Here is a 13254-nt window from a genome sequence, read left to right as displayed (position 1 = left end):
TTTTCATAATCAAAATTTTAGAAATAACTGTAATGGAGAATAAAGGATAGTGCCAGACTCTTATGCTGTTCTCTCTTAATAGTTAGTGGTCCCCTTGAGCACTTATAGATTGATGGCACATCACACCATGTGCTCTCTGTCTTATGCAAAGGCAACTTGGACTCCATAACAAAATGAACATTCCTTATTTCCATGCGTCTGGTACTTGCCTGTTGCAAAATCCCAAGCTCTTGTGCTGTAGTGGAGGTACCTTTGTTGTCAGGCAATCTGGAGATGAAATATTTTTAAAAGCTTTCAAGTTTCCTCCAAGGACTTGCACACATCACTTGCACACTCCTTGCACGTCACATTATCTACTGCACTTGGCTGTGACCTCAAAGGCCCCTCTCTCCTTGATTTTCGTGCTTCTCATTTCTCTTTGTGGACAAACAGCATGAGCCACAGTTAAACTGTGCAATGTACCGTGAGGGATTGGATATTAGTAAGAATAACAGTTTTTACAGAGTAATGCACTGGAGTTAATAACTTACAAAAAAGTACCCCAAACAACAAACATTTACTCAATCCTGTTCATGTCTGGAACTTTCATTCACTGAGGATTAAAGTAACTCTCCAAGATTCTATCAGAGCAACCCTTGGGAATAATAAGCCTAAATTCTGGCAATTTCCCCAGTACAATAGCTTTGCTTGAAAGAAACTTAATGCAATCTATTTGGTCTCATGATTGTGTGTTTAATCAAATATTTCAATGCTTTTTCTTCTGAAGCAAAAATCTATGCCAGTAGATTAATCAATACTCAGCACTAGAGGTAGATAAAAGTTTTTCATAAAACCATTCCTTTTCTTTTTTTTTTCCCTAGGAAAATCCAGATTTAGAGAGTTCAAATCAGTTTGCAGATATGTGTAAATATTGTTGTATTGTTACTTGGGAAAAAATCCAACCTATTTGAAATGGCTTTCTTTTATAATAAAACAATGGTCAAAAGATTTTCTTTTGACTCTGAACTGCTGAGTTTTCTTCCCTTAATTCTGAAAACATTAATCAGCAAAAGAATTCATTTGATGCTCATAAATAAATCTGCAGTAAAAAAAATAACTCATAACTGTGAATTCATCCCAGAATTCACCAAGACCACTAGAGATGCAGAAAATAATTATGATATTTATGAGGTTTAGGTTGGATATCAGGAGAAGTTTGGGCACTGGAAGAGGCTCCCCAGGGAAATGGTCACAGCATCAAGCCTGACAGAGTTCAAGGAGTATTTGGACAATTGTCTCAGGCACGTGGGGGCATTCTTGGGGTGTCCGGGGAATTGGACTCGATGTTCTTGATAAGCCCCTTCCAACTCAGCATATTCTGTGATTCTGTGATTCATGTAAAGTACCCTTTGGGCTATGCTTTTCTCCCTGAAATGCACATAATAGACAAATGAGCAACAATTATTTCTAAATCAGTGTTAAAAGGAAGAAGAGAATAGAAAAGAGCTATAAACACAGCAAGGTTAACTGGGGAGCCAACTGATGGTATTAATTGATCCAAAGATAATTAATCATCAACCAAGTTTGGTTCTCCTATGGATTTCTCACCTACTCAGGCTTTGATAAACATTACCAAATAAATCAGGCAGAATTAAATGAGCTGAGGACCAAGCCCTCCATAGCATCAGTCAGGGCACTGGGAATGTGGGAGCAGAATTTTCAGCACAGGAGGCTGTAACCCCCACAGGAGCCCTTGGTGTTGTGCCAACCCTTCATTAGCATTAGCAATGAGACAAACAAGAAAAAACACAAGTCAGCGAGAACAGCAAAACAACAGGGCTGGGTTTAGAGGCCCTATTTTAGCACCTTTTAAAAGGTGATTGTTGATGTAATCATAGACACTGAGGAATAGCACTGTTTCAAATCCTTGCTTATGTGCACAACTTTTCAGTAAATCTCTGAAAGGGCATTTGCTGTGGTCAGAGATTTTTCTGTAATGCTCCCAGCAGTTCTCCAAAGCAGGTGGGTCACTGATGTCCTGGCTGTGATTGCTTTGCCTCCCCCTTTTGGATACAATTCAAAGCACTCACTGGCAAACCAGAGCAATGCTACAAAAATGCTCTATTTCACATATGGGGATGTTTTACTTGACTTGTTTTGAGCAGGGTCCTTCCTAGCCAGAAATGGTGTATCAGTTGCAGGATTTGTAAAGAAAGAGAGGGAGATTTGTCTGCTCCTTGTGGGTAAGTGTAGTTGCCAGCACTGGCACGCTGGTCAGACCAAGGCTTTGACGTGTAATTTAGAAGAACAGATGTTTTATCTGGGAACTTGTCCAGATCTTAAAAAAAAAAGTGAGAAACTCAGTAGTAGACTCTTTTGTCAGTAGCATTATCCTTAAAAGTCCTGGAGAAATAGTGAGTAAGTAGCTGGATTTCTAAGACACAGCAGAGAAGGAGAGAAGATGCGTGATTATCTTTGTGAGTGACTTCCATTGCAGTGATGAATTAATTGGTCATTGCTGGTCAAATGGACTGAACAAAGCTGTAAACCCTGGACATGTTAATATGGCCATTATTTTCACATCAATCCTCTCTTCTCATTCTGTTCTTTTGAAAAGAGCCCAAGAGTGACATCTTTCCTTCCCAGCCGCTGCACTGTCAGCACCAGCAGACACAAATGGCTTAAAGGGACTGAGAATGCATGAGACAACTTTGAGAGACATTAACTACTGCCTTTCATGCAAAACTGAGCTAATAAAGACTTTTCCTCATAGATGTCCAAATTGAAAGGGGTTTTAATCCACTCAAAAAGATTTCGTAAGACTCTATCACTAGTACAAGGACTATTAAGCATGTAAGGAGGCACCTCCAAATTTATCTTTTTCACACTCTTCAATTACAACTCAGTCTTGCCTTTTCTCTAAATGTACTGTCCAATTCATCCTGTAAATAGTATGTGCTGAGAGGATGTGCTGACAAAACTCTATTATCTGTCTGAAGTACCTCTCAGACATCTTCTGCCTTAACTTCTGAAGTACTAACAGCTTACTAGAAAAATTAGTTGGTTAATGCCCATGGAGAAAGACAAAAAAAAATAAATAAACCCCCAGTGGTTCTCCCCTGTTATTGTCTGGGTTCTCCCATCTTTCTGCTTGTGATAGGCTCTTCAAGAAAATGCATACAAATAAAACACAAACAATTAACATGGATAAATATACCAACAGGAATCCAAATTATGCCATTTTGCAAAATTCCCTTTGGGCTACACCCTTTTCCCTGAATTGTACATAATAATCAAACAAAAACCAATTATTTTCAGAATCAGTATGAAAAGGAACAAAAGACTGAAAAAAAATCTACAAACACAGCAAGATTAATTGGGGAACCAACTGATTGTATCAGTAGATCCAAAGGGCAGAGGATTGGAATTAGATGATTTTTAAGGTCCCTTCCAACCCAAACCATTCCATGATTCAGGACCCAGGGCTGCTTATGAGGTGACTGTGCAGGGGAGGAGGAGCAGAGAAGGAGGAGGCTGCAGATGCTGCACAGGAGAGGCCAGACTGCCCCTGGGGCAGGGTCTCAGTAGCTTAAATAACACATTTCCATGCAACTCAATTTTCTACACTGCTACTGAGCTCCTGCAGTGGTTTAAAAAGCAGGCATTCCAGCAGAAAGGAAATGAAATGGGAACGGCATCGTGCTGGCACTGGTGATTTCAGAGTTTGCAGCACACTGTGCCTGGAAAACCACAGCTCTCCAGCCAGGCAGGCACTGGGGGACACAAACCAGCCCAGCTCTGTCTGGGAGGCTCAGCAATAACAAAGGTGTTGCTCTCCATTGCTTTCTGCTGAGCCAACATCCTGTGCAAAGCCACTGCAGCAAGTTGATAATGATGCATGAAATGGAAAATCCTCCTGAGCACACCCAAAAGCACCCTGGATGTGCGAAACAATCAGAGCAGCACCGTGTTATCTGGTAATTGTTATCACATGTGCCCTCACTAAGATATTCAGATATTAGCTGGTTTTACATAGGTGCAATTCCACCCCTTTTAATGTGTTTACTCCTGATTAACACAGCATTTAATATGACTGGAGTCAGATGTATAGCAGTATTCAGCTCAGGCACAGAAAAAAATAGAATGCTGTGGGACTGAAGATGAAAACCTTCAGGGGGTGTCACTCCACTGATTCAAATCAACAGACAATTTGCCCTGGTTACTTCCCTCCTTGACCTATCTGCCCTCTGAGGCCAGGCTAGCTGGGTACATGGAGAATAAAACCACTGTGGGGTTATATGTGCCACTGTCACATATCAGCAGTAGTTCTTCTGGCATTGCAAAACTTGCTGGAAATTTGGAGAATTTTCAAAGTAAGTTTTCAATGCTTTTCGATTCATCTCCATAGTCACAGTGCTACTCAAAGGTTTGCTGAAACAGCTGCAGGCAGTGGAGGAATCATAGAGAGATCACATGAAACACAGCTTGCTTTCTGCAAAGAAAGGATATTCAGTTCCTCTGCACCATTCCTCTGAACATTTTGACTACTTTGGAGACGTTAAATACTGGAAATAGCTCAGAAAGCATTTGGCTCAACATCTCTGTCTATGGATCACAAGGACTACTATATAATGCAAGGATTTAAACCAGGTTTCAATCCATCCTCACTAGAAAATATAAGCCACATAATGTCAAAAATATCGTTAGAGTGTAAGCACTGCATATAGCAGACCCCTAACTTCCTTCCAGGGATAATTCCATACTAAAAACCAAATACTGAACACACTGCCTCATGTGCATTACACCATTAACTTTGGATTATCAATCAAAGACTAATTTTTCTTACAGGATTAGCTTCCTCAACCAGGTGACAGTGAGGAAAGATGAGATGTAGTACATGGGAATCAGATCATCCTGGATTTAGTTTGGCTTAAACAGTTGCTGAACTACAATATTAGCTGACAACAACATTTGGGGACCTGAGCTGTGTTACAGGCAAATTTTTTCTTCCATACTAAACAGAGAGAGAAACTGAATAGCAGTCCCCAGATTTATCACTCAAACATAATGAAAGCAAGACAATGTATTCTCCTTAAAGTGCAGACCAAGCATTCAGAGTTGCTCATTACAGCAGTACACAATTTATTCTGTTATGTATCTGTTGGCAGGTGGAGGGGCTGATTCTTCCAGTTTAATTCTGGGTCTTGAGCTCTGGAGATACTCAACTCTAATTTCCCTACTGGTTCTACTAGCTCTCCTTCCAAAATAGGGCAAAGTTATGTTTTTTTTCTCAACATTTGTTTATAAATTTCTCAGTTCTTGGTTGTAACATATCTCAACCCATGATCAGAAGGCTTTTCTTCTTCTGTTTGTAGCTTCTCTCTGTGAAGTTTTGTGGTCTAATTTGAACATCCTGGTCTTGTCACATATTAGCTAGGCCATTTGCTCTTAATTCAGTCATTCAGCAATCTGATCTGGAGATTTCTCTAGTTAGGAGACTTCTCAAGGAGTTGCTCTACAAAATTCCACCAACATTTTTCAGCTCTTTAGCAAATTTAAGCAGACTTTGATACATTTAAAAAAATCTTTATTAATCTCCTGCTAATTACTTCTAATTAAGTTATCAGAAGTGTAGATATTTCTGGCACAGTGTTTTCATATTTCATGTTTTCAGTTTCTAAAATATGCATAATTACTGCTCTCTGGGGGGAGAAAATCCCTCCCAGAACTGGGAGAGAATTCTGCAATCCACACCACAGGATGCAGCATGTTCTGGGTCATCTTTTTTAAATAGCCTCAGCTATAAATATAAAATGTCTGTCTTTTTTTTTTTTTTTTTTTTTTAACCCAAATTAAAATTTAAAAGAATGTTGTAAAATGATGGGGGTTTAAATATAAATTTTGGAGTTTTCTCATTTTCCTTCTTCTCCCACACTGGATGTCTGTGGCAGACACAAAAGCCTGGAGGAAGGGGAAGTTTCCTCACCTGTGCACCAGCTGCTTGCGGCTCACGCAAATCGCGGTCTCGTAGTCGTGGGTGACGCACACTTTGTGTGGGCTGCACTTCACCTTCAGGCAGGGATCTTTGGATGGATCAAGGGCTATAAAGAAATCAAAATTATTATTATTATTAAATCATTAAATTATTAAATCATTTAAAAGATTTAGCAGTAAATTATCAAATCATTAAAAAAAGAAAGTGAGAAATGCACGCAGAGGGCTCTCCCAGCAGGTGACAACTGGTTAGAAGGAACACTCCCCCATGTGAGTGAACAAATACTTTGATATTTTATAGTATGTGCTGCTGTTTTCAGACTGCATGGGAAGTAGAGACGTTTACACAGAAAGATAGATGGAGAGCTTAAAGACTCTTTACTGAACAGTGATCTAATTGGTGTTCACATTAATATTAGACACGAGACTTTGGGATGAAGTTCTGGTTTAACAATCTATATCACGCTGTTTATTTCACAGAAAAGCTACGTTTGGATAAAATGTACTCAAATAACAAAATGACCGGTATTTTAGAGCTAACTAATAACTGATATAATGCAGAGTGCTAATAAATTTAATTTCACAGCTGCTGTAAAACAGGCATAATATTTTCAGAGATTATTTTTAATTTTTACAGCTAAGCATCCCCTGTATTTAAAATGCTTGAGTAGAAATGCTGCAACAAAATAATCCTGGCTTTCATACAACAACCTGCAGCACCAGCAGTGCTGTCAGAGTTGGGATCAGACAGCACAATGAGTTGCCATCTCAGAGCAAACATGTCCAGGCTCTTGTCCCATTTGTATCTGTCTAAATTCATTCTTCCACAAAAGAAGGTTTCTAAAATCAGCAATAAGACATTTTCTGCCAAAATGAATTACAAGTATTCAAAAGATGGTTATGTTAACATGTCAGAAGGAAAGTCTCTGCCATACCAGTCACAGAGAAATTTCACTTTTGTTTGAGAAGTGATTTTTAGAGAAGCTCTTTTTGGACATTCTGTTGCCACCGATTTGACTTCTGTTCCTCTTCAATGTCTTTAAATCACATTTTTCCTTTCCCATATCTCCTCACATCTTGGTCCATTCTTGGAAATGGGCAACTCTTGGTTTCATTTTGGGGATGGTATAAAGCTCTTAATTGCCCTTTATGATAACCACTTTTGATTTCTACTGAATAATCAGAGAAACTTTCAAAGGAGACTATTTGAAGTAGAAGAAGTTTCAGTTTGCTGTGTACCAGATTTCTCTGAGAGCAAATATATTTCCAACAAGCAGAGGATTCTTCTGTTTTCCTTCGGCTCTGAAGTGCTGCAGCTGTTCTGTGCTGGGTTAAACAGCCACAGCTACAAGCTCCTGCCACGTTAACACCCATTACACATTTGTGATGGGCAATTAAGCTTCACTAGTGCATATGTATTTACTGGAATGCCTTTGGTGCAAGACAGGGGGAAACCGTAAAAACAAAGCAAAAGTGCTAAAAGCTTTTTCTTTTAAACCATTAAAACTGATAGAAGAGGTGAAGTGAACAAGGAAGGAGAAAAGACCATCTGTTTCCTACACCATAAACAATAAGGCAGCAACATTCAAAGTGTTGCCATTAGGAAAACACATAAGCACTGTTTGAGCAGACAGGATCTGTCCCACTGGAAAGACCAAAGGCTGTCAAAGCTCTTCGGGGATGTTTTGCTGCTACCTTTTGGTGTCTTTTTTAAAGCCAGACAGATGAGAAGTATCTGATTCCCTGCCCTTTACATTCCCAGAACACAAACAGTGAGAGACACCTTCTTAATCCTCTTACTTCACTCTCTCTGGAGACTGAGTTAAGGACTGAGGCACATCTTTGACAGGGATTTAAATGGCAAGCCACAGTTTCCTGAGCTGGCTGTCTACCTGGATACTCTTAAACTGCAAACCAGTGAAACACCCCCCTTCTGCAAAGCCTTTAATGAGTGAGCACCACTTGGAGTGTGCAGGGTCACCACATCATCGTTTCAGTGGCTGAGGTAGTTCAAAGGTCATATCCACACACAAATTAATGACCAGAACTTTTGCTCTCTTGCAGCTGGCCTTGCTCTGTTGCTGGAGCCCATGCACATTGTTTGCTTCTGCTGGCAACACATCCTTGATGCAAAATGCTGCATCAACAAAAATCGCTGTGCAAACTGGCTGGGAGCCCAGGGCTAAGAGCTGCCAGGAGCTCTGGGCTGCTGGGAAGCACAGCCTGGCCTTGTGCTCAGTGTTCCATCAGCCAAAACCTGAGAAGTGGGGATGTAGCTTTAGCCTGGAAAGTCAATACTAGTTTGGCATGAATAAGGAGCAAAATTTAGGCCCACATGGTCTATGAGACATCATGCACAGCTACAATACTTAAGTGTTTTTTCACAGTAAAATTTACTCTAATTGGTGAATCCATTCCAGGAGCTATTTAGGTCTTCTAAGGCAATAAAAATGAATGCAGTTCTGAAATAGCATCACACTATACAATACTGGTAAAAGGAACACAACTTTCAATATTTTGCAATTTAAAAATTGTCTATCCTAAAAGAATAAACACTGTTGAATAATCATCAGGAAGGAAAGCAATGGGAAAAGATGTGGTTGGAAATCCTAGCCTCCATTTCCTTACAAATCTGGCCTCAACTCTCTATACCTCAGTGACTTGCTTCTAAAATCTGAGAACAATAATAATATTGACAATAAATCCTCTTGATTTCACCAAGTATTGAGAACTCTAAAATTTCATGATCACTGTGCCCCAAGCAACCTCCAGCCACCATATCTCCCACCAGCCCATCTCTATTTGCAAACAACTGGTCTAACACAGTCCCTCACTGGGACACCTGGTGGGGTCACCCACCAGCTGTGACAAAAAGTCGTCCTCCACACACTCTAAAAACTTCCTGGACTGCCTCTTTTCTGCTGTATTAAGTTCCAAGCAGATGTCTGGTAGGTTAAAGTCACCTACAAGAACAAGGGTGGGTGATCCTGAAACATTCTACTGCTGCTTGTAGAATGAGTTGTCCACCTCTTCCTCCTGGTTGGGTGGACAATGACAGACTCCCAGTAGGATGTCAGCCTTGTTGACCTTCCCCTCAATTCTCACCCACAGGCATTCAATCTCATTGTCATTAGTTTCAACACCCATGGCATCAAAATCTTCCCTAATATAAAGGACCAGTGGTGGAAAACCTCATGAAAACCCTTAAATGGAACACATAATAGAAGCATCATTTATTATTCATTACAAACAACCCTTACATGCAGTTCAAAACAGCAATTTATTAAATACAAGCCAAAGTGTGGACTTTGTCAGAATACAGCAAAAACCCATGATGTGGATTGTTATTTCTGGAGATTTTTTTCCCCACTTATGCAGAATGCATGGTCCATATGAACGTAAAAGTTCAAAGTAGGAATTTATATGTCTGCAAAGTTCCTCAACATGTTAAATCCATTTGGAAGGTTGTTCTACTGCTAAGCAAGACAAGCCCTAAGGAGAGTTTGTAATAAGAAACAATTTCTGAAATATGCTAATCAAAGATCATGCTTTGTTAATCAGATTTCTACATGACTAGGAGCAGATGCTCATCACTGGAAGAAGAACACACCCTTGGGAATAAGATGAAACATAACAACCATATTTGTCATTACAGTTCTTTTTGTCCTAAAGCAATGAGTTGAACTCTTTGAAAATGAAGAGCTAAAAGTACAAATAAACAAAGTGACAAGAAGATGTTACTTTATCAGCTTGAAAGGAAAACTACAGCCATCCCTTCGCTATGTCAGGGAGTCTGCACTCAGCTCTGGCTGCACAGTAATAACAAAAATACCGTAAGCCTGGCTTTGAGATGTGAACATTTTCCCACTTTTTCTTTAGGCTGAGTCTGAAGGTGAAACTGATATGATTAATTAATCTCACTTTAGAGTGGCTGAGCATTCATTCAACATTTATGTAGGGAGATATATGTCCAGTCAGTACTGCAATTAAACGTTTCACTTGGACAAAAATTCTCTGATGAAAACCCCCTTCAGTCATCCTCCCTAACATTTTTTGAACCTAGGCTCCATGGTTTCCTGTTCTGAGAATTTCCCATGGATACTGGGTCTCCAAGGGAAGGATCCACCCCAGGAGGCAGCTGCCTGAAATATAGTACTGGACATCTCAGTATAACAATTTTCAGAAGATTTTTGTCTTGGAAAAATGTAGGAAATTAGAAAAATATCATCTTGGCTCATGAATCTCACTCTTCCTCACTTCACACCCAGAAGTTTCTGTTGCTGACATTTACTTTCTGGGAAGCTGTCCTGGTACTCAGAGCTGAGAAGTCTCTTCCTTTTTTTTTTTTTTTTTTTTCTGGCCTAGCTTTTTATTATGCAGAGCAACCTAAGTTCCCTCTTAAAATGATAAATCTTCTATGGCAATATCAGAGAGAGACCAAAGTAATTGGTAGATGATAAACACCAGGGATTGCAGGATTGCATCATTCTCCTAAAAACCTCCTAATGATATGGTGATGTTGCTTTCCAATACCAAAAGGGCTACAAACACCAACTGCATCCCAAATCTCTTTCTGTCCCAGCTCCACACAGCAGCCCAGAGAACTTTCCCCTATGGACTGAACACACTTTCCCTCTCCCCTCCTTGCACCATTCACCAGAGCTGTGGATTTGCAATATAAATCAGTTTTGGACAAAGACCTACCAACAGTGTTTGAGACACTTTTCTATTACATTTCACATTTTTATTTATTACCACAATAAAAAAAGACTTATGACTCGCAGGAAAATCTTAGTTCAGTCAATGGCAGTAGAGGGGGAAGTTGCTCTGTAAGGATGTAGTTCCATATGTTGTGCCAGTGGGTCACTGTGTTAATCACAACAGAGCCAATTTGCTTTTCACACATTTGACTTTAAAAGGGTGATAACAAATAAATACTTTCAGTGTCTCACAGCAATGGATGTGTAATCCTGCAGAAACTGTACAACCAGTTCACAACAAGATTTATGAGGTTGGTTCTGTTTTTATGACCGTTCCTTAGGGGGAAGAGAGTATTTTCAAAATGTAGCTGTTTAGTGAAGCTGAAATGAACTGCACAATAAAAAGAGACGGTGTTATGTAAATATTGGGGGGTTTGTATTTAAAATTGCCTGCCAATAAGCACTATGATCATTCAGTGACAAAATAGTCCTGCATAATGCAATGTCAAGAGCAGTTGCTTTTATGCAATCCCCTTGGAACTGTTCTGACTATACAAGAAAAGAACATCTGCTGGGGAGGTATGATGAAATGGAAAATGAGACCTGCTGTTTTCAATACAAAGATCCTAGTGTGCATTTTAATACAAAAGAGATCAATAATAAAGTCAATTAATGATGCATTACATGATATGTGTGCATTTCAATATCATTATGTGTTACTTGATTCCAGCTATGCTTCACAAGCAGGCAGGAGAAGGAAAGCACAGTTCCTGGCTGTAGAGGCCAGGAGATGGGCAGGGAAGGAAGGGCAGGAATGGGAAAGCTGTAAATGAACAGCTCTGGGCAGGCAGTGGACAGAAGGCTCTGACTCCTCCTGCCCTCTCAGCATGAAACTCAGATGGCATTTAATGTCAACCTGCAGATCTAGGAGGGAAGGTTTCAAATCAGCATCGTGTGTCCACTTCCAGCAGAGTGAGGACCAAAGAGAAAGTGACTGAGGCTGCTGAGTAGGGCCTTGGAGGAATTTTACTCTATGCTTCCATGAAAGCCATCATAGAGCAAATGTGAAGGAGTCATTAAGCCAGGTGAAACATGTTAATAAAAATTCCTACAAGCTCCCCTTGATTTTTATGAGGGAAATGACATGTTTCCAAGACATGCTGGCTAAGACCAGCTTTGGCTTTAACATTTTGGTTATTTGAAGTACACCACAGCCTTCCCATCAGAGTTAGAGCTTCATCAGCTTCATGGTGAATTTCTGCTATTTTTTCTAAGGTGAACATGGTAATCCATATTAACTTAAAGAGCACCTCTCTTGGCATGGTAAGTTTCCAGTGCCCTACTGGTAAACTTGAGCCAGTCCATGTGCTGGGATCAGTCTGTCACTGGGGCTCCATCCAGGTGCAATGGGACTAGCCCACCCCCCTGGAATGGACAAGATGTCCCAGGAAGCCCTTGATGGAATTTCAGGCTTTTATAGCTATTCAGAAGACTTTGTTCTTTGTTGGAGCCAAGTGTAACATTTGTTCTCAGAGTTGATACCGTTAATAATTCTGGTCTTAAAAATTTTTATTTAACAACAGATTACAAGACCCACCCATCAAACAAATGTAAATAACACCAATGGTTTTATTATGCTTCTGCAAATCTTGGCATAAATCATTCAGCTTCATTAGGGAGAAAATCTGTGCTAGCCCATCCCCAAGTTTAGGAGAGAACATGTCCTCCAACCACCAGCTCTGATATTTAAGTCTCTCTCTCTCTCTCTCCCCTCAGAGCAGTTTGGATACAGAAATCAATTCAGCTGAAAATTAATTACTGAATGTTTCAAACATGTATGTGAATTATTTTCAATAAATGGAATTTCCCAAGGCAGTTAGGCAATAACATCTCAAACTGGCAACATTTGCTCCATCCCTGTGTAGTATTTTTGTACAGCTTTGTTTTGGAGCACTCTAACATCTGAGAGGCTGAAGATGCTGATACAGCGCACAGAAACAGCTATTTTAATTTTTACAGACAGTTTAAAAATCGCTTTTTATAACTGACATATAATTGCTTTTGACATTGCTGAGGGCCATCCAAGGCAGAAGATGCTTCAAAGGACTCTGCAGGTTTCCTTTCTGAAGAAAAGGATAAGGACTCTTGGTATTTAAATTACATTTTCTGACGAATACACAGAAATCCAATTCAGTGGAAAAAAAAAAAAAAAAGCAAAGAAAAGAGAAATAGGGCAGGACTGGAAGTTAGGAAATGTGCTTCTACTGGTGGGTGTGATAATGAATCACAACCCTCAGTGCAGGGGCACTTTTCACAAACAACCCTCCTGCCCTCAAGGCAAAGGTTTCTCCAAGGAAAGGATGGCTCACTCCCATCAGTGCAATGAGTACAATCAGAGCCACGTGTTCCCTCAGCTCCAGGCAATTCCACTATGGGATCATTTGTGCTTGCATGTGTACCCAAGGGTGTGTTTCTGCATATCTCACTGAAGGCAAAACAGACTTAAAAAAGGCCCCTGACAGAAACATATTGGTCAGATGTTATTTTCAATTATTAATTCCAGGGAGCAGTGGGGTATAAA

At 40.0% G+C, this 13254-nt stretch overlaps 1 protein-coding gene across 1 annotated transcript in view; it reads right to left on the bottom strand.

Annotated features, from left to right (window-relative positions):
- The window catches only part of SPOCK1 (SPARC (osteonectin), cwcv and kazal like domains proteoglycan 1), a 269773-nt gene that overhangs the window by 110224 nt on the left and 146295 nt on the right, over positions 1 to 13254 (bottom strand). The window contains exon 4 of the mRNA XM_054516394.1: positions 5966 to 6080. Coding sequence (XP_054372369.1) covers positions 5966 to 6080 — 115 coding nt within the window. The remainder of the gene's footprint in view (positions 1 to 5965; positions 6081 to 13254) is intronic.

The sequence above is a fragment of the Molothrus ater genome, chromosome 15, assembly GCF_012460135.2.
Source record: "Molothrus ater isolate BHLD 08-10-18 breed brown headed cowbird chromosome 15, BPBGC_Mater_1.1, whole genome shotgun sequence".
In the NCBI taxonomy this organism is placed as follows: domain Eukaryota; kingdom Metazoa; phylum Chordata; class Aves; order Passeriformes; family Icteridae; genus Molothrus; species Molothrus ater.
The sequence above is the reverse complement of the archived record's forward strand: the minus strand, read 5'-3'. Positions and strand labels throughout refer to the sequence as shown.